The sequence below is a fragment of the Melanotaenia boesemani genome, chromosome 17, assembly GCF_017639745.1.
Source record: "Melanotaenia boesemani isolate fMelBoe1 chromosome 17, fMelBoe1.pri, whole genome shotgun sequence".
Lineage (NCBI taxonomy): Eukaryota > Metazoa > Chordata > Actinopteri > Atheriniformes > Melanotaeniidae > Melanotaenia > Melanotaenia boesemani.
The window spans coordinates 8,035,835-8,056,306 of NC_055698.1; the positions used below are offsets into that span (position 1 = coordinate 8,035,835).

Consider the following 20,472-nt stretch of genomic DNA (forward strand, 5'->3'; position numbering starts at 1 on the left):
AACACAAATTTAAAGTGTTAGTGTTCTGTTTTTGTATTGACTAGTACATATTTGTTTTCTTTCCCAAATTTCATAAACCTCTCTGTCACCCTCTTGTGTTCAGTTTCACAAACAAAACAGTGAGATAGCATATGCACAAATCATGACAGACTCAACAGCCTGCCACCAGCAAGACTCTCTTTAATGTGAAAATCAAAGTGAAACGTGTGACACAGCCACCATCACTTTGAGTAAAGAAAATAAACATGGTGGAACAATAAAAAGATAAAACAAAGCACTTTTTTTTAACCTTCTCTTCCTTCTACACAAACTTGTAAAAGCAACTTGAGAACTTAATTCACAACGCGAGAGCGATCCACAAACAATACGTTTTGTTTTTTTGTTGTTTTTTTTCCCCCCCAGGTAGGTGACATGACAGCACAACATGATCAAATGGTTCCAGGGTCACCTTCCCCCATTACAACACAATCACAGAATCTTTCCTGGTTTAAAAAGAAAATACAGGAAACCAACAAAATATGATGAGAAATATCAAAGAAGTGCCACTCAACAGAAGTCTGTAACAAATAAATAAATGTGCGAGTAACACGATCAGCCCAACTGACCATCTGCTGCTTCACCGTGATCAGCCCAGAACCTTGTAAACACAACACCATCTGAATATGTTCTAATGACAAAAAAATTTAAATAACAGCACGCTTCTGCAAACATTTTGCTAGCTACATCGATCGATCCACACTTGGCACTTTAGAACTAAAATGAAACAAGCAAATAAAACATTCCTCAGTAAGTTAATGTACATTGTTGTAAACAACAAAATGCCAGCAACAGGGCATGATAATAGACAATCGGTTAGGTTGGTGTTTGGCATACCAAGACTGTGTCACTCTGAAATGACTTTTACCACATCCAGTGTTCTGTTTTCCCATTAACCTGCAGCATTGTGGTGGAGCAGCTGCGCAATGATTCAACGTGTCGGATGCGACACTTCATTGTGTCTGCCTTTAAATACTGACTTGAGCACTGAGTGAAAACTAGGCGTATCAGAGCCGGAGAGAGAGATAGAGAGAACAGTGGCTTTTGAAGCATTTTAAAATTCCAGGATTGCTAAGTAAAAAACAAAATCAAACTGCAAGGCACTGTAAAAATCTGTAGATTACGGTAACGTTCGGTTACCTCGACATCATTAAATCCTGTGAGAAATATGGCCAAGAGAAGGGGGGGGTTTGAGGTTTCAATTTGGTCCAGAAAGGAGAGGAAAGGTGTCTGCAGCAATCAAGTGAACGTTAATGTATTGTTTTGGCAGTGCCGAGTCCAATGTAGCAGTAGTAATCTTGAGGGCAAAACATTTGCTTCAACCCACTTATTGACAATCCTGGAGAATTCCAGCATTAAGAGGCTAAACTATCAGATTATCTGAGGAACACAGTAAACAATTATCTGCTCGATAACACTACCTTAGAAGTTATGCACATTGTTGAAATGAAACAGAAATGTTACAAAACAATCACTGGCTTTAAGATAATGCAAATATCAAAACATGAACAATTTTACATTCATGTATCTCTCACAGGGCTTCACTTTACAGGCTTCTAATTCACGTCAGAACCGGAAAAACATGCTTTCTGTCTAATTCAGACCATCATGGAAAGCCAATCGTATTTTACTTCTAGTCTGGGTGTCGGTTTACTGTCGAGAAGTGGCTGTGAGGGGGAGTTGAACACTGTAAAGAGGACTGACATGAAGCAATGCATAACGGCTCTTCAGTAGACATTTGGCCAACCAGTCTTATACACAACCCCTTAAAAAAAATAAAAATCTTGTAACAGAACCCCAGAAAAAAGACGGGAAGAAAACTCACGTGTCGTGTATGGAGGAGCTGTGTGTTTGTGTTAAGTGCAAAAAATTGTCAGGGGCTAGTAAACTTTGAAACAACCCAAAGTGGAACCGAGAGCAAAGGAAAAGTTCTTTCTGGCGAAAGAGTGGGACGTCAGAGTCACTTTTTAAGGGGCTGGTAGACTGAGGCGTTGGGGTCCAGGGAGGAGGGACTATTGTCCATGAACTTGGAGGAGTAGTGTGGGGCGACAGGGCTGAGGTTGCTGCCATCTGACGAGTAGGACAGGCTGGGCATTACTGCCATCACCTCTGCTATCTTCTGCTTCAGCTCGGCGATCTCCTGCTCCCTCTGGTGGATCTGGCCTGGAGGAGACATGGGACACAAAGATGTTCTGGTCAGAGCCACCGACACAGCAGAACTGGACCACTCTGACTAAACTGCTCACAACTCAGATCATAAATAACTATATCAAACCTTGTGTCTGTGGCTCCTTTGTTAACAATCTTAAAAATGTGTTTCACAAAAAGAAAGAAATGCTTTAAACAAAACTAAAAAAAAGGCAGGCAGAGCAGGAGGAATCAACACAAACAGCAAATAATGTAACATATCAGACATTTCCATAGAAGAAACCTTTGAAAAAAAAAAAAAAAAAAAAAAGGTAGCTAGAGGCTCAGAAAATTGCATAACAAACCTTATTTGCCCCAAATTGTGACCTCAGAATACACACACACATCTATCTATCTATCTATCTATCTATCTATCTATCTATCTATCTATCTATCTATATATATATATATAGATAGATAGATATATGTATATATATATATATAACCAATAAAAAAGGGAAGTGGTACAGTGATTTACTGAAATGTGCAATAAAACCTCTTAAGATTTCTTTAGTTAGTCTTCAGGAACAGTTCTTCAGGCTTCTTGAGGTAAATTTACAGCTCCTCTTTGGATGGTGACTGCTATTTGTTCCCACACTGACTCATTAATGTTGAGACCTGGGATGTGTGAGGATTATCAGTCCATCAGACTGGTTGCCTCTGGTTTTCAGTTCAGTTCTTGAGTCTGAGGCTTTTCTCTTTGTTTCACATCCTTAAGAATGGCTTCTTGACATTTCTGATGAGGCTTCAGCGAGCAGTGGATGGATCAGCTCTCAGGTCCTGTGTCAGGTCTTTGCTGGGTTATTACTTAAGCTCATCACTTTCTGATATACCTCTATTATGGTGCAGTACCTTCCAAAGTCCATCCTGTGTAACTCTTTCATGTACATTTTTGTCTCAAGCTAAACTAAATGATTCCAAATTGGAGCAACAGCGTTTGAGACGAAAACAAACAGGACTAAAACTGAAACCCAACTTGGACTCTTCAGGAATCAAAGTTCAGGAGCATCCTCCTAGATGCCTGTGTTGGAGTGTCCTATGGGTCCCACAGGACCTGATGAAAATCTCCCAGGAATGTTTTTTTTTTTTTTTTACACAGCTGCAGATGGGAGCTAGCGTCAGATAATTACCTGCATTAACTTCCCCTCCACAGTGGAAACCTCTTGGTACTTGGTTCAAGTGTTCTGCAAATGAACCTGTTCACTGAATACATATATTTTTCTGTGAACGGTGAACTGAACACAACGCATCTGTAAATAAAGAATGTGAATTCGTTCGGATTATGTGAGGACCTGTAACAGTCACTGCCTACATTTTCACTGGCACTTTACCAATTTCGACTACGTTACCCACAATGCACTGCACACTCTAAACCGAGAAAGCAAAGTTGGTGCAGTCCTGCAGGAGCTGCGGACTTCACATGCTTCGTGTGCTACAGTTACTACAGTAAAAATCTAACATTTCTATGCAAGTTGTCTACCTGCATTTAGAAATCAAGTTAGAACATCAGCATCGATTTCTAATTTAAAGAGACGTGGAGTTGAAGCATCCGTTCAGTCTCAGAGGATACCTGCAAGTCCTTAAAACTGTGAACTACAAATGTGAACTATTTATTTTAAACTGAATGAAATGAACTTTGAACTAGTTCATAAGAAGCATGAACTTGCACAGCACTGCTTGGTTTTAGCTCCAGTTTTGTAATGAACAAAAAGGGTTGAGAGGATTAAAGCAGTACTATGTAGTAAAGACACAAAGCCAGTTGAGCCCATTAGAGGCTAAGGGTGTAGAATTATCAACTAGTTAACCATGAAGTCTTCTTTATTACATTATTCTTTTGCTTTTTCTCTGAAATTCTGTCTCACTATGCCTTGTCTTTACTCCAGATCTTGTTATGCTGGTTGGTTACGTGTTGGTGGGGTGAGTGGGGGGCTGGGTTTTCAGATCTCCGTAGAACCTTTGTGACATAAATTAAATATAAAACGGTAAAATCAATGAATGATGACTCCTGGGAACATGGCAATGGCACCAGAGACAATGACATTCTCTGATAAGGGGAAGTTATGAGAAAACACGGTTGCAGTTATGACTTTGTGGTGGTTGTTGTTTATCATCTACTTCCAGCAGACGAAATCAATTTGTTTACATATTAGGTCAATACAAGTAAACAATCCCCAAAGTGGTGTTCTGAGCGTGTCACTGCATCCAAACAGCCAGCATCTACCTTGTGCGATCTCTAGCTGCCTCTTAGCGTCCCCCAGTGCAGAGAAGAGGTCCAGCTTGATCCTGGTCTCCGCGCTGAGGCTGTTCTCCAGGTGCTGGGTCTTCTCCTGCATGGCTGACAGCGCTGACATCAACACCTCTGTGTCCTTCTCATTCTCTTTGTACTTGCGCAGCTCCTTCATGTGACAGATATCAAACCAAAGTAGACAAGAAACGTGAAATAATACCTGTTTAATTACTTAAAAACTCAAACTAGCTATTAAACTCTATTAGTAAATAGACATCTCTTAATAGCTGCAAAATAAGACTTGAAGTCATTTTAAAAGTTGTATTAACACATTTTCATGCAGGAAGATATGTAATACTCTTGTTATTGTCTTACCTGACACTTGCCCTCTAGATCTCTAATCTGTTCCTCTTTAAGCTTCATGTCCATGCTGAGCTTCTTACACTCCGTCTCCAGATCTCTGATACGACCACGAAGAGAATCCGTGGACTCTACTCTGTTTTACAGACGGGAACTTTTATTTATTTATTCATAACACCTGACCATGAGTAGCAGACTGACGTTGCAAACACTGATACCTTGTTGCAGCAGCTAAAGCGACTGCTCGGGCGGCGGTGGCTTCCTCCATTTTCTTCCTCTTCCTCTCCTCAGCCAGCTGTTTCTCAGCCAGAGCTCGGGCCTCCTGCTCGGCCTTCAGCCTTTTCTCCAACTGTGAGATGGTTTGCTTGTCCTTCTGTTTGGCCTGGACAGCACTGTGGAGCCTGAAGTATAAAGAGGAATACAGTACAGTCAGGATGGATGAAAATGTAACCTTGGTGACGTGGAGTTTGACATCTGTGGGCTTTTACCAGTTTTAGAGGTTTTACTTAAAATGTTTGCATCTGTGAAATGTGAAAAACAAATAAATAAATAGCAAAAGTTTTATATAAAATTTTCTTTTTACTTGTTTTTACTGGCTTTTATACATTTTCTAATCTATGTGTTTTTATTCCTGTTTTATGTTCCCTGTAAAGCATGTTGGTCAACTTCTGGATGGTGTAAAGAGTTTTATATATATGGTGCGAAACACACAAACAAAAACAAGTGGTGCATCTTGTTTGTTTTGTACCACCACCTACAAAACACAAAAAACTAAACCAAAAAGCAGAAACGAATAAAAATGCTGCAATAGTGTCAGATAACATCCTCCACCTTTGTAGAGCAAACATTTGTGCTGCTTTGGCAGAAAGCGTAATGTGCGTGCACCCACTTGTTCTGCAGCAGCTCGTTGTCCTGGCGCAGCTGGCCCAGTTCCGAGCGAAGGCTTCGGTCCTGGCTGCTCAGAGAGGAAACCTGGCTGCGTAGCTCCGACTCTAACTGCCTGTTGGCCTGAAGATCTGCCTTCAGGCGCTTCACGTCCTGCTCCAGCCTTTGAGAGAAGTTAGCATAACGGCATTAGCGGACATATTTCCTGGCACAACTTCAACACACACTTAGGTATTCTAATTTAAAGAGAAAAGCTGTGTTTAACGAGCGACAACGAAACTGCTTTAAGATGCTATAATGACATAAATCAGCAGTGTGTGGTGAGCAGCAGGGATGGATGTTGGGTGTTGTCACATCTTACCGCAGCAGAGCGTCTGGCTTGCCCAGCTGGTTATTGGGGATGCAGTTCTCCACTGGATCTTTCTGGCCCTTCCCCGCCCCCTTCTGTTTCTTCTCATTCTTGTTGGCCGACGAGCCTGACGGGAGGCTGCCGTTTGTGGAGCTGTGGTTCCTTGGAGAAGAGTTGCTGCCCGCACCTCCGCTGGCATTTTTGTAGTTCTTCCCAGTTCCCCCCATTTCCTCTTTAGACGTAGTGTGTGTGTTGCTATCAGGGTGTGTGTTTTCTCCTGCCAGGTCGTTGTTCAGTCTCTTTGTCCCGACGTAGTTCTCAATATACTCTGCCTCCTGTAGTTTGGAGTCCAGTGTGTGTATAATGCTGTTGTTATTGATTCCAATTATGTTTTGTTTTTTGCCCTCACGTTCTTTCGCAGTACTGTCCTTCCCTTTTTCACGGTACTCCAGTTCCGGTAGGGGGACTGGAGTGCTTTTCTTTCCAGGCGGTGCTCCGTTTTGGGATACGACTGTTGGTTCTACCTCTGAGATCCCTTTAGCTAGGGCAGCTGGATGAAAGCAAGCGCATGTAGTGTTAATGCACACATATAAACATACTTAACAGATTTAAGCTGAAAGAAAACTGGAACCATATTTAGCTATAAATGTAGGCTGGACGATGACCTTGATTGCCTGTCACAACACAAGGTTGAGACAGCTTCATGGCAGCAGAAAGCTGCATGAATATTCTCTTAAACTTGAGCCAAACAAACTAGTCAGAGTGTTTATAACAGCTTCAATCTGGTGCTTCTTTCTTTTTTATTCAAATTCTACAAATGATGCCATAACTGGTCTGAGACTGCCAGAAAAGGTTAATCTCTACATCTGGGTTTCTTTTTTGTTATTTTTAAACCTGAGCTATGCTTCTTGTACTGTATGAAATGTAGTGGCTGAAAAAATCAATATGTGATTTGCTTGATCTGATGCCCAGCTGCAGTAGGGGCTGAAATGATTAGCCAACAGAAAACTGACAACTGAATTAACTGTTTGCATCTTTAAAAATAAGCATTTCCCTGTTTTATCTTTTAAAAGTGAGGATTTGGTGTTTTTCTTTCAGTGAGAGAGCAGGTGACATCACAATATCATCCTGGGATTTCTTTTGCAGGGTTACTGTAGTCCTTTTCACATGAGACACGTAACAATTATATTCTATCAGAATATTAGTCATTTGAAGTTAAAGGTCATCATTCTTAATTCAGACATGTTTGTAGGAGTGAGAGGACCATCACACAAAATTCTCTAAGTCCTTTTAAAGTTAAAACTTTCTCATAGCATGTTTTTCCATAAAATTTCATAACAAGCCAACGGACACGATGGAAAGCATTTGCAAATATTGATATGCCATGTAACAAGACAGAAAGAAGAAGCTTTTAACAGAGCTAAAACATACATTCTTAAGCATTCATTTAACTCAGAAGTGTGAAAAAATCCTGGTGATGATCCTGGTTTTTGAAGGTAAAGCCGTGGAAAAACGGCACAATGTCAGTTTGACATTTTTATTGTCATAATCTTTGGTGTTTTTTAAGCTAAAAGTCACCATATTTGGATGAATTGATGAAGTTAGCAAGAGAAAACAATAGCTGATTCAGCAAAGAAGAGCACATTAGTGCAGGAAGCGATAAAAAGAACAAGAAAACGGGTTAGTTTTTACAGACTGGAGGGAACTCACAGTACAGGTAGGATGCAAGATGGACGCTGAATTAGTCATCGTTAGGGGGCGCCTCACTGAGAAAATCTGCCAAAACTTCCATAGTGCATCTTTAAATGGATGCATTGTTTACATAAAGAACATTCATTTTAAAAAAGGCTTAAAAATAGTGAGTGCTAGCATAAATGTTCACTGAGGAGTACAACTGGACATGCTTGTGAAGTTGCCCTAGAATGCAGATCCTAGACACTTTCCATTTTTTCCTGTTATTAGTTATGTGACAGTGTGTGTGTTTAATTTCTCTGCAATACAGTGATAAGATCTTTATGTAAAAGTTTTGTTCTCACCCTCTTCTGCTTCTCGCTCTTGTCTTTGCAGCATCTGCTGCTCTGGCGGTAAAGCTTGCTGTAGAAGCTGCATGTAGAATTCATTCTCCTTTTGCACCTCCTTCTGTTTCCTCAGTCGCATCTTGTAGCTAACGTAGCTCTTGAAGCCAAAGCCTAGAGTCACCACTGGATAGCCAATACTAGGGGGTGAGGAGACATGTTTTTAGTAAACCTTCATTGTACCATGTATGCTTATATTCAGGAACGTACATTGACTAAACTGTTTACCAACTGTGAGTTTTGTTTTTATTTTTACCACTGAAAATACTAGAAAAAAAGACCAATAGGACGGCAACAAAAATATAATATGACAATGAATAGTGCATACCAGTGAGCAGCAAAGGGTCGACAGAGATCTACGTGAAAATTCTTCAAGTCTTTGAATCGTATGGCGGCTTCAATATACACAAACAGGATCCACAGCGATACAGTGGGTAGACAAACTCCTCTCTCTGCACGACAATAAAGAAATGCACTCTTAGCTGCACTGCTGAAGAGAATTTGTCGCAATTTATTTCTTGTGAATTGCTGCTTTCCTTGAGATTTAAGTAGCCATTTAGCTGCCAGAGCAAAAATTAATACCCTGATGAACAAGAACCCACTGAAAAATTATACTAACCCGTGTGCCAGACATACTGGACCCATACGTAGGTGCTGGCAGCAAAAAACAGCCATTGGACAGGGATAAAAAGGAGGCATATGATGTCTGATGTAAACGCCACACATACAAAGAAAACGGAAAATGCCTAAGTAGAGAAGAAAAGAAACATAGTTTTGATCTCTAATGCTTCAAACTATCCCCAGTGCAGATTCATACCAAGTGGGAAGAGACAAGGCATGGTCATATAGATAAGCTCTTACCAGCCCCTGATATCTGAAGGAGTCGTAGACACTTCGAATGAAGAGCCAGAAGGGCCACAGGTACTCAAACCTGAACTCCAGCACAAAGTCGGCCAGCAAAACTAACACCCACACCACCAGGAACTTCAGGTACAGGAACGTACTGTGAAGAGCAGACAGAGATAAAAACAAATAAATAAACAAGACAATGAGTCCAAAAAGAGTCACAACACAGGACTTTTTGTAGATTAGGTGGTCTGGACATCAGGTTTATACAACAGGTTTTGTATGTTTACAAAATCCACATTTTACATTTGTATATGTGTTGTATATAATGTTACCTCTAGATTTGAAGGCAGATAATTGATGGGGCAGCAGTGACCACAAATGTAAGATAAACCGAACAATAATGATCTGTTCCCACTACAGGAGTCTGGAGTACAGAGCAATGTTTATACCCCTACAGTTAAGGTTGACGGGTCCAGAGCAGCAGGTATGTCATGTCTGGACATGTTGCCCAGCACAGCTGCTTTTCATTTTCCGGCTTCCCATCAATCAATATTGAGGACAGACGATCTTGTTGCAACAAGTTTAATAAACAATAATAATAAAAATAAAAAGGCCTTATACACTGCATCGTTACATTGACGTATGTACATTTAAAAATAACAGATGATACACACACACACACATACATATATATATATATATATATATATATATATATATATATATATATATATATATATATATATATATATATCTGTGCGTCATTTTTAACGTACGGAGTGTAAGCGGGAGCAATAATTCAAATTTCCACTGAACCCTAATTTCACAAGCTAACGGGGTAAAATCCGTGTGGAAATGCCACACTAGTACCGTTAACCTGGGCCTATAAATGTGACAATACGCGGGCATGTTCATTCAGCCTCCGCTATCGCTCAAAACCAACGCGTGCTTCAATGTGAACGCAACAGAGCCAGGCAGCCGCGTTTTGACATATGCACAAAGGCGCCATTGTTATACAATAACGTCCCTCCAGCCCCTTTTTTTGTACCTGCTATATATACCCTCGGTGATTCGGTTCCGTTTTAACGGCCGTCGGAGTTTGCTGCAGTCCGCATTGCGCCGCTTCATCCTCCCCCTGTTGATTCACCTGTAATATCGGTTTGATAACAGCAGCTGGGAATGTCATCCGCTCATCCTAATATTCATACTTCTTCAATTATCCATCATTGTTGTTGTTTTATGCACATGAAACAAAGAAATAAATAAAAACAGTCCGCCAAAGGCCCTCCCCTTTTCACGACATGCTGCGTTGTCCTGCTGACGTCTGACGTCATTACGCCGTCGTGGACGCAGAAAACATGGCAGCTCCCTAGTCAAGGCATTTCTCATAATTTTAAGATTTTTATATATATTCCCGTCTGTACCACAAGTGTGATTTTCGTGTGTCACACAACAGATTTTTTTGTAATCAACGGTGCAGTTTTCGCGACGCAGGCGTAAGGTATGTGAATGTAAACTCAGATTGACTCAGAAAAGTATCCATGCCCTAACCACGTTTGTTTTGGCTCTCTTCGTAGGTACAGAACTTAATACGTGCTCTCAGTTTTATTCATCTATGAAAACACTATATCATACATTTTTGATTTATTAAAAAACAAAACAAAAAACAGAGGGACTGAGACAAGGGCAGCACGCGCTTGAAAGATTGAACATTTAACGTTGTAAATTAAGTTTTTTTCGTCTAATATTTCCGTCCAAATATTAATGTAATTTATTAATGATATTCGTTCTGTTTACAAAGTTATGTTAGTATTGAAGTTGTTGCCAGTTTCTGAAGCAAACGTGTTTGTATCCTTTCAACAGATGATGAATACAGATGAAAAAATGGTGCCATCTTTTAAGAATCAAGTGGAGGAGGACCAGGGAGAGATAGAAGAGGAAGATGGTGAGGAGGAAGAGGAGGGAGGAGAAAAGAGTTGTGATGATGGTGAAGAAGAGGAAGGTAGAGATGATACTGAAAAAAAAGTAGAAGTGATGCCACAAGCTACAGATGAAGATTTTCCATTAGCTATTGAGGCTGCAGAGAAAAAGCCACAGGTCTTGAATCTCAACAATGAGGTGGTGAATATGAGGAAGGAGGTGAGGAGAGTTAGGGTTTTGATCATCAGGAAACTTACACGAAAGATTGCTGCACTAAAGAAGAAGAAAGGCAAAGAGGAGGAGGTTGAGAGAAATCAGAGGAGAGCTGCAAGACTGCTAGAGGAGGTCCACAGCATGAAGAACCTCTCTCCAGACTTGGTAGGGTTGTACTGACATACCACCATTTCTGCAATGATCTCAAAATGAAAGATTTTTAACTTTTGATATTTAGTTTTTAAATAGTGAAACATCTAATATTTTTATTTGTTTATTTTTTGCCTTGGCAGGTGACCAAGACAGCCTTGCAGAAGAGCCTCAACTTTGAGCAAGTGTGCAAAAACCCTAAGTCTACTATATCAGACCGAGCTGTTGCACGCATTGCCACCCATCCTCAGTTCAATAAGAAGATTGAAAGCATCAAAGCTGCTGTGAAAGCCTTTAAAGAGGAGCGTGTGAAGGGTTTAAAGCAGGAGGGAAAGGCAAAAGTTCAAAAGCAAGCTGAGAAGCAAACTCTGCCTTCTCAAGACAAGAAGGCAAAAATAGAGAATAAGAAAAACAAGAGAGAGAGTACTTTGGACTTACAGGAAACAGCAGATAATGAGGAGCGAATAGTTGTTTGTAAAAACACGAAGGATGCAGCTGAGATTCACAAGCAAGCAAAGCCAGATTCTACAAGTGTTAAAAGTAGTGGTGTAAAGGATGTTGTGAAAAATGAACCTCAAAGTAGAGTTGCAGAAAAGATTTCAGGTCTCCCGCCTGCCTCTGTGATGCTCCAGAAAAGAGAAGAAGAGGATGAGAGTGATGTAGAGCCATCGGATGATGAAGAGAAAGAGTACTTTGATGACAGCACTGAGGAACGATTTCACAAGCAGTCCTCCCAGTCAGAGGAGAGTGATGACGAAGATGACTTCTTTGTAGGGAAAATGAGCAAATTCAAGAAGAAGAAACAGAAAGCCAACAAAAAGGAGGAGGAGGACAAAGGACAGGAAGTGAAAAAGGACTCAACAGACAATGTGAAAACTTCTGACAAACTCCAGAGTGAACTTGACGAGCTCGAGACACGGTTGAAGTCCAGAGCAACCTCACTTCAGTCCGTTTTCTGTTCATCCCTGACTGGGACTAAGGCTGGAAGAGGCTCCAGCAAAGGGAGAGGTGGGGGTAAATTTATGGCGCAAGGGAAACCAAAAAGTGGCAGTGGTCCTGATAGAGATTTTAGTAAACATGTTAAGTTTCAAAACAAAGAGCAAGGAGCTTCAAATGTTGGGTTCAAGTACAGCAAGCCATGCCCTGAAAGCACAGGTCCTCAGTCTGATGAGAGGGTCTCTGCATTTGCTGGGAGAGGGAGAGGACGCGGCAGAGGTAACGTTCGATGGGAAAAGAGTCACTCAGGTGGAGGAGTCGTCTCTCATCAGTCGGCACTCCATCCATCCTGGGAGGCCAGCAAAAAAAGGAAGGAGCAGCAAGGACAGATCATGGCCTTCCAGGGGAAGAAGATTAAATTTGATGATGATGACTGAAAACATACTTTGACATACTTTGTATTACACCACAATAAGGTATAAAAAAAGTTTATATCAGCATAGATTGGTGACTGTGTCTTGCAGGGTGTGCTCACTGCTTTTTATCCTGGTTAACCACCCTAAAACCTTGCAGTAGACATGTGACCCATCCAGGGGTGTCCACAGAAATCTGTTCTTAAAATAGTCATTTACAAATGTGAGACACGGGTTTAAAATAAGTTGGGCAAATAACGTTTCTGTTTGTAGGTATATGTTATAGTTATGTCATTGCTTTTTCAGTCAGAATATAAAAGGTATTTGTTTGTTTTTTTGTTTTTTTTTAACTTGCAATAACAACTTGTAAACAAATCTTTTCCAAAAATCTGTAATGCTTTTTTGTCATTACCTTATACACTTTTGATTCCAGAGATAATTCAGTTCACATGAAACTAAAACAATGTGACCCACCTTTCACTAGTTAGTCTCCTTGTAATTGTCATTTTAATAATAACAAAGTTTCAGTTTACAGATTCAGTATATGTTGTCTTTTTCTACGTTTTTTCCGCTGCGCTTTCAATGATTTAATTACAGGAAAAAGTCGGAAAACGTGGTAACTTGCCGCTAAGGGAAACTAACCAGTGCGCTTGTCAAGCTTTTTGGTGATTGGTCGGCTAAAGCTGCGTCACATAAACTGGACGCTACGTGATGCAAACAGCCAAGGGAAACATCATGAAAGTGAAAATTCGATTATCTCCCGTATCAAATGGAACTCGTCGAAGCTATGATAAAAAAAATGTGGTGTGCTATTAATTTTTTTTTTTTATCTTATTGTATTTTACATGGCAACCTAAATCTCACAATGGTGGCGCTATAAGTCAAGAGATGGTAAGCATGTTCATAACTCTTACATCCATGATTGTTTTATTACACTTCTTATTTAAGCATGGCCATATATTTTTATCTAACTTTTAGCTTGATATACAACATTAAATACCATCCGCATAATTATAAAAACAATGTTTACGCTAAAGCGGCTGCATTTGAAAACGGAAGTTGTAAACTTTCTTTCGAAATAAAGGCGTATCATGTTGGGCATGATGATTGGTTTGGAAAGTATACTGCCATAGACAGACAATGACTGCTACTCCAAGATTTGACAATCAAAATACAACAAATAACTTAATATTACATTACTTTACCTGTGTAAATAAACCTTAAATACTCAAGTGCAAATGAATGCAGCATGAAATGTAGGCCTACTGCTGTTCTACATTAACACTACAATGTTAAAAAAAAAAAAAAAAAAAAAATCGCAGCATTTATACTGCATCATCTAGCCATCTGCTTAGACCTTCTTGCCCAGCCCAGGTTATCGTTTGATATTGAAATACCCTTATAAGACGGTTTGATTTATAATATATCTCAATGGAAATGTAATGTCCTAGTATAAACTAAAAGTCACAATGAATCTAAACATTCATGTAGAACACAAAATCTTTGGAGTGCCACCCATCAGAACAGATAAGGCTTTTCTCTCACTTCAGTAGGATACTAACTACTACTTCATTTTTATGTTATAGATATAATTACAATTTCAAACAAAATAGTGTTTAAATTTTTGTGACTGAAAGTAAAAAGAGAAGAAAAAAAAGACTCGGATTACTTTTCTATTTTATTCTCAAAAATGGCGTAAAGACAATCTGAACACAACATAGACTAGATAAATGAGTACTTTATTTTGAATGGGAGTTGGTCACATCCGGTGAGTTGGTGCGTTTTAGCCTAGAGTTGTGGCAGTTTATGGCCCCTGGAGCTGCGTACTTTTGTACATTTGGGGCATTTAAGTGCTTCAAACTTCGACAGCGTACGCAGACAGCGATAAAACTGCGGTGAGCACGTGAGTGTAAACTGTAAACACTGCTGGCAGAAGAACGCAACTTTGCAGATCTAAGGTGAGCATGGGAGGGGGATGGGGGTGTGTTGCTCCAACTAGCTCAACTCTGGTTTAATCCAATGTTTGGTTAACAGCGATAAAAAAAATAATAAAATAAAATAAAAAAAAACACCTTAAGAAGATCCACAACACAACAGCAACCTTTCACACATTATTGCTTCATATAACACGCACGAATTGCATTTGTAACTAGCTAATATACCAAAATGTCCACCCTGAAAACATCTATACACAAAATTGATTCATTTTTATTATTTTCTATCAGAATACAAAGCTGGAGCTGGAAGGCAGTGCTCTGCAGGACCCCCAAGATGATGGTGGGGCCAAGCAGTCGGATGAAACCAAAGAAGCTAAGGCTTTTCAAACCCAGGAAAACACCAGGAGTAAGATTTTTATTTTTATACTAAAAAGACTGGTGTCTGTCATATTGCTTTCAATTTTCTGTATGCAGTCAGTGCCACATTTCACATATCACAAACATAAGTTCAGAAGTTCTGTTTTTTGTGTCCCCAAACCCACAGTACAGAATTTTTTCTTGGAGAGGACCCGCTGTGACACCTCGCTGGGCCTCCTGACGCTGAGGTTTAAGGAGCTGCTGAGCTCCACAACCGACGGGGTATTGGACCTGAATGCAGTCTCTCGGGAGCTCGGCGTTTCCAAGAGACGAGTCTATGATGTCACTAACGTCTTGGAAGGGATCAAACTCATCAGAAAGAAGTCTAAAAACCACATTCAGTGGTTGTAAGTATGAGTGTATTTGCTGGATACTGTATGAAACTAACGAAGGCCTTTCTGACACAATCTGCATGTCGCCTCAACTGTTAAACAATAAAAATACTTACATGGGTTCTAAGCAACAGCTTCCAAATTGCACACCAGCTCAGCATAGTCTGAAACTAACTATACATAAAAAAATATTAAGTCATGTTATCAGCACAATACCATTCAATACCAACTTTATTTGTAAAGCACTTTAAAACAAAGTATTACGCATAACTAAATACTAAAAACTATAAGAAAACAAAACAGATAAAAACACCAGACATATGTATAAACATGACATAAGAACAACTTAAATCCAACATAATAAGACCAAATAAAATAAAAAAAAACAAACTAAGTCTCCTGTCAGCATATCCATGTTTACAGGGCTTCAGTGTCCTGAATAACATGTCATACACATACATACGCACAGAAGCAGGGCTGGAACAGGAGAAATGGTTAAGATCCACCTGCATCGGATTAATAGCTTAATTTGTACAAATATTTTAAATCATGTGTAAAACATGATATTAGAGCTGTGTAAATTTATCGATTATTGACAGCATTCTTTAGAGGAAAAGAAAGAAAAAGAAAACACCTTTTAAGCTAATGCATTCATGGGCTGTGTGAACTTTAAATTGTACCCCTGCTACGACAATCAGAAGTATAGACGGCTCTGTTCTAATCTCTCGGGGAGGCCTATTACAAAGGAGATTGACTAAACCGACCAGGACACATTGGCGCTGCACTCACAGCTGCTTGTTTAATGTCAGTGCAGAAGGGAAACGAAGAGGAAAATTTCTTTTTTTTATTAAAATGATTAAAATGTCCACAGCTGCTCGGCATCTAAATGCACTTTCAGGATGACGGTTGACTCATTTTCTTTAATATTAGACCCCAAAATTGATTCTTACTTATATTTGATAACTTTTAAATACAAAACTAGTCTGAATTTCATGTCTTGGATGACATGATTTTTTCTGAAACTCCTAATATTAACAACTCTAAAGCTATTCATATCAACTAGCTCCTAGAAACAAGGAACAGAAATAGGTGGAACTTTGGAAGAAAATTCTGTCTTAACATTTAACCATAACACTCCCAGCCATTTTTGTTGCTATTTTTGGTCTGCCTGTTTATTTTTTATGGATAAATGCATGCAGAACCTCAACTCTCTTAAACACAATTAACATCCAGACATTATTTTTTTCAGAACAGCCTCAGTTGTCTGATTATGAGGTAAAATGATGTAAAATGAATGTATCAATAGACAGCAGCACAAAGGCCAACCCAAAATAACTAAAACAGAATTTATTACTAACTAAACTTTGTAGAAATGACACACAGATCAACAGTGACCCGGCCTTTTCTCATCTGCATCATTCTCTCAAAACTTGGCTTTCAGAAGAAAAAAAAGTTAAGAGATCTCTCCCATTTTTTTTTTTTTCTAGCCATTATTTAAACTTGCGATTTTTTTTTTGTTAGTTCTTAAAACCCATTAAGGTTTTTATTTGGTTTGATATGTTAACCTCCATGTACTGGTGTGGTGGCAGGGGCTGGGAGACGAGCGATCTCTTGAACAAAGACCTGAAGGATCTCACGGAGGAGGAGAGCAAGCTGGACGGGCTGATCCAAAGTTGTGCTCGGCAGATAAGACAACTGTGTGAGGACCGCCACTGTCGGAGATATCCTTTGTTTGGAATTTTAGCTGAGGCTGACTTTGTTTAGGCTATGTGAGAAGCAAACATTACTGGAAAAGAAATATTCATGTTTATTTACATCACTGTTTACAGAGCAGATATGTTTCTAGCTTTTAAAAAAGCACCAAAATCACACTAATGGTGTTATTCTGACCACTGCACCGTCTTCCTTGACCTGGCGGATCACATACGCCTACTTGACGTACGAGGACATCAGCAGCATTCCCAGTTTGAAAGAACAGACTGTGATCGTGATCAAAGCTCCTGCAGAGACAAAGCTGGAGGTGCCGCATCCAGAGGAGGTACATCATCATGAGTCAAATGAGATGGAAGAAGTGGACTTATGTTCCTGCTGCATCTCTTTGTAAAACAGTTTGGAATTGCATTTTGTTGGCTCATGAATAATCAGTCTGTTTGCTTTTCTAATGCTCAGAGCTTCCAGGTGCACCTCACTAGCATCCACGGACCGATTGAAGTTTACCTGTGCTGTGATAAACCCATCCCCATGGCATCTACAGCAAGTGGCACCAAAAGCAGCAACTTGAACCCAAACACCTGTGGGAAGGATTTATTCTTCTCTATGCCCTTCTTGTCTCTCATCCAGGTGTCCTCTAAAGGTGAGCCTTCTGTTGAATGATCCTCTGGTTTAGAGTTTTTAGCTTCTGTTGTTCATCTTTTTTCTTTCCCGTGTCTCCTAACCCATTTCCCCATTATTGTTCCAGAAGATGCTGGCAATAGTCACGGAATCAAAAGTTCCTCAAACTCGCAGTCCAAGCCGTCAATGGCTACCGTCACCCCTACGCCCACATTTGAAGTCCAACATAAATTTGCCACTCCACCTTTGCCCCTCTCTGTAGTAGGGGGCCAGTACCTCCTGAGCCTGGCCAGCAATGAGGGCATCACTGACCTCTTCTCAGCCAACTTGGACCAGTCGCCCATGGATGTCCCGCTTACCTGAACAGATGTTTTGGGGATACGCTGGCTAAAATAGAAATCCCAGGGGATGCAGCAGAAGAACAAAGTGTGAAAACAAATGTGTTGTTTTGGATATATTTGCATTTGTATCATTAGAACTTACAGACCCAGGAAGATGGAGAAGGCCGTGACCCAGAAATATCAAACTGGAGTTGTGTGATTCTTCTGAGTTTTCCCGTTTGGAATTTAGTCAAAGGGAGCGGTTGGGTTTCGAGCTGTGCTCCGTGTTTGGGACATTTTTCAGCACTCTGAAACAGGTCTTTACCCAGTGCCCCGGAGAGGTGGCGGGGATCATTTTTCTTATTGGATCTTTTGGGGAATCTTCTGAACGTTTTGATTTAAAGAAAAGAACTGTGTCATTGTTTAAAGTCACAGTCTTGTTTCAGGCTTCTGTTTCCTCCTCAGTTTGCACTCACGCAAAAAAAAAAACAAAACTTCTGATGTTCCTACTATGATAAATGCACCAATTCAAATAATTATTGGTTAGTTTAATAACTTTTATCCTCTGATAAGATTAACCTCGTATTTGTGTTTGAATTATTAAAGTTTAAAGCAGTGATCTGCTTTGATTCAATAAAAACAACTGAGGCTGATTGTAGTTCATTTTACAATGAAACAAATGGCTTTATAGTCACTTATTGACCTTTGAAGCTCAGTCTGAAAATCATATTTTTGTTCAAGCCTCCCAAAGTTTGACATTGTATTTAAAGATTGCTGCAGTAAAAAGCTATATGACAGCATTTCTGATATTAATTGTCTCAGCTTGTAATTTGTTCCTGTCGCGGTGCAGACGGTCGTCCCTCTGGGAGCTGTTCGCAGGGATGAATAGTCTTCTGATGACACACTGAACCGATGAAAGCATTAACTTTTTTTTTCTGCCTGGAGAAACCTTCCTCTCTTCCATTTTAAGGACCTGTCCTAGTTTTCAGAACATTTTAAATTGTGACAGCTTAATATGTTTCAGGTGAGCGCAGCTCTGAAGGCAGACACTTTGGCTGTCACGCCAAGAAAAACTCAGGTGGATTTGGGAGCATTAGAGATAAATGCTATCCATTTAGGTCAACCTATTCACAGTTTCTGCTGACCATAAGCCTTTTATTTGACTTTTTTTTTCTCTCACTGATCGATTGGCAGCCACAACAAAACTGTTTTCTCACTTTAAAAAAAAATGTTTATATTAAATTTGGACATGATTGGCAGAACAAGCTGTTACACTGTTTGCAGTTGATCTCAGTTTGCATGAAACAAGCAAAGCTGAGGTTTTAAAGCTACTGATTACTGCTGAATAAAAGGTGTTAAAGGATAAGCTTTTTTTTGTTGTTCTAAAATGCTCAAATCAATGTAGAAATGGAGGTTGTAAACTTCCCGAGGCTCTGCTGATCTGTGGTTTGTGTGGTGGCATTAAAAGTAAATCCATTAACAGTCATTTTGTGTGTGTGTTTGTTTCTAGCAGCAGTTCAGATGATTTTGTGTCATGGATTATCTGCTTCTCCACTGCATTTTTTGTTACTTGAGAACCACTTTTATGTCTGGAGTGCTTTGCATCAAATGTCCTCCCTGTGCACCTTTTATACTTGTAGAACCTGCAGGGTTAAATGACTTTAACTCATCCTCTCAAGTCTATCAACAGTCAAATAAAGGAATAAAATGTTTACTGACTCCAGTTATTCAATGTAAAGTTTGAAATGTGTTTCTACATACTTCTTATTGTTAATGAGAATCTGCAAGTCATTTAATGTTAAATGCTTTGATTTGTAAAAAGCTTTAGAGCTGACTTTCCAGCGAAGGCTGTGATCTTTAGATTTGAAATTCATAACCCCAGTATTTCCAACACTCATACTAAAGTATTCATGTAAGATTTGACCAGCTTACATTGACCAGAGATGAAAGTGCTGAGTAGCAATTAAACCCTCATCAACCCTCAAGCTTTTGGAGATATTAATAATAAACCACAGAAACCTGTGGTTAATTAAGTAATTCACTTGGACCGCGTTTCAGAGGGAACCCTTGCACTTTCTACTCAGCTTTATTAGTTTCCTAACTTGAGCTACAAATGTCATCACTAGAGAAGTTGGACATTTTTCTGAAGTGCAGGACAAATGGAGAAATTGCTGCTTCAAACAAAAGTTCAAAAGAAGATTTTCTCTGGCTTTGCTGATCCCTTCCACAGTATTTGGAAAAGTAACACTTTGTTAAATGTGTAGATGTAGCTAAAGAGAAGTATTCACCCTGATTTAATTCACAATTTGAAACTTTTTAGGTAATTTTTTAATTAATTTCAATGCCTTTATGTTACCAGGCCAGTCATTAAAAAAGTATATGCATGTATATATATATATATATGTATATATATATATATATATATATATATATATATATATATATATGTATGTATATGTATATATATATAAGAAAGGAAACAATTGTGCTCTCTGCACTGGCGTTGCTGGTCTGTTGTTGAGTATGCAATGCGTT

General features: G+C 39.5%; 3 protein-coding genes across 3 annotated transcripts; 2 read left to right on the forward strand and 1 right to left on the reverse strand.

The window, feature by feature from the left end:
• Positions 1 to 134: 134 nt before the first annotated feature.
• maco1a (macoilin 1a) lies at positions 135 to 10,223 on the reverse strand. The gene is made up of 11 exons (XM_042011527.1): positions 10,017 to 10,223; positions 8,981 to 9,122; positions 8,739 to 8,865; positions 8,448 to 8,571; positions 8,081 to 8,259; positions 6,057 to 6,594; positions 5,700 to 5,858; positions 5,029 to 5,211; positions 4,826 to 4,946; positions 4,445 to 4,619; positions 135 to 2,199 (listed from the first exon to the last, which is right to left on the reverse strand). The coding sequence occupies exons 1-11, from the start codon at positions 10,094 to 10,096 to the stop codon at positions 1,997 to 1,999; spliced, it is 2,031 nt and encodes a 676-aa protein (XP_041867461.1). The 5' UTR covers positions 10,097 to 10,223; the 3' UTR covers positions 135 to 1,996.
• Positions 10,224 to 10,314: 91 nt separating this feature from the next.
• srfbp1 (serum response factor binding protein 1) lies at positions 10,315 to 13,080 on the forward strand. Its single transcript, XM_042011528.1, has 3 exons — positions 10,315 to 10,469; positions 10,832 to 11,266; positions 11,395 to 13,080. Exons 2-3 carry the CDS (start codon positions 10,832 to 10,834, stop codon positions 12,622 to 12,624), a joined length of 1,665 nt encoding a protein of 554 aa, XP_041867462.1. The 5' UTR covers positions 10,315 to 10,469; the 3' UTR covers positions 12,625 to 13,080.
• A 1,210-nt stretch (positions 13,081 to 14,290) lies between these two features.
• e2f3 (E2F transcription factor 3) lies at positions 14,291 to 19,617 on the forward strand. The gene is made up of 8 exons (XM_041966935.1): positions 14,291 to 14,295; positions 14,534 to 14,558; positions 14,826 to 14,943; positions 15,082 to 15,301; positions 16,876 to 17,007; positions 17,210 to 17,324; positions 17,456 to 17,639; positions 17,745 to 19,617. Exons 1-8 carry the CDS (start codon positions 14,291 to 14,293, stop codon positions 17,978 to 17,980), a joined length of 1,035 nt encoding a protein of 344 aa, XP_041822869.1. The 3' UTR covers positions 17,981 to 19,617.
• The last annotated feature ends 855 nt before the right edge of the window (positions 19,618 to 20,472 follow it).

Excerpts from the sequence above, each read along its gene's own strand:
- maco1a (XM_042011527.1), bottom strand. The coding sequence starts at position 10,096 with ATGAAGCGGCGCAATGCGGACTGCAGCAAACTCCGACGGCCGTTAAAA. Across the intron at positions 8,260-8,447 it reads CGACCCTTTGCTGCTCACTG|TATTGGCTATCCAGTGGTGA; the intron begins GTATGCACTATT and ends CTCACCCCCTAG. Across the intron at positions 4,947-5,028 it reads GCTTTAGCTGCTGCAACAAG|AGTAGAGTCCACGGATTCTC; the intron begins GTATCAGTGTTT and ends TCTGTAAAACAG.
- srfbp1 (XM_042011528.1), top strand. The coding sequence starts at position 10,832 with ATGATGAATACAGATGAAAAAATGGTGCCATCTTTTAAGAATCAAGTG. Across the intron at positions 11,267-11,394 it reads AGAACCTCTCTCCAGACTTG|GTGACCAAGACAGCCTTGCA; the intron begins GTAGGGTTGTAC and ends TTGCCTTGGCAG.
- e2f3 (XM_041966935.1), top strand. Across the intron at positions 14,559-14,825 it reads CGCAACTTTGCAGATCTAAG|AATACAAAGCTGGAGCTGGA; the intron begins GTGAGCATGGGA and ends ATTTTCTATCAG. Across the intron at positions 17,008-17,209 it reads GAGGACCGCCACTGTCGGAG|ATACGCCTACTTGACGTACG; the intron begins ATATCCTTTGTT and ends CTGGCGGATCAC.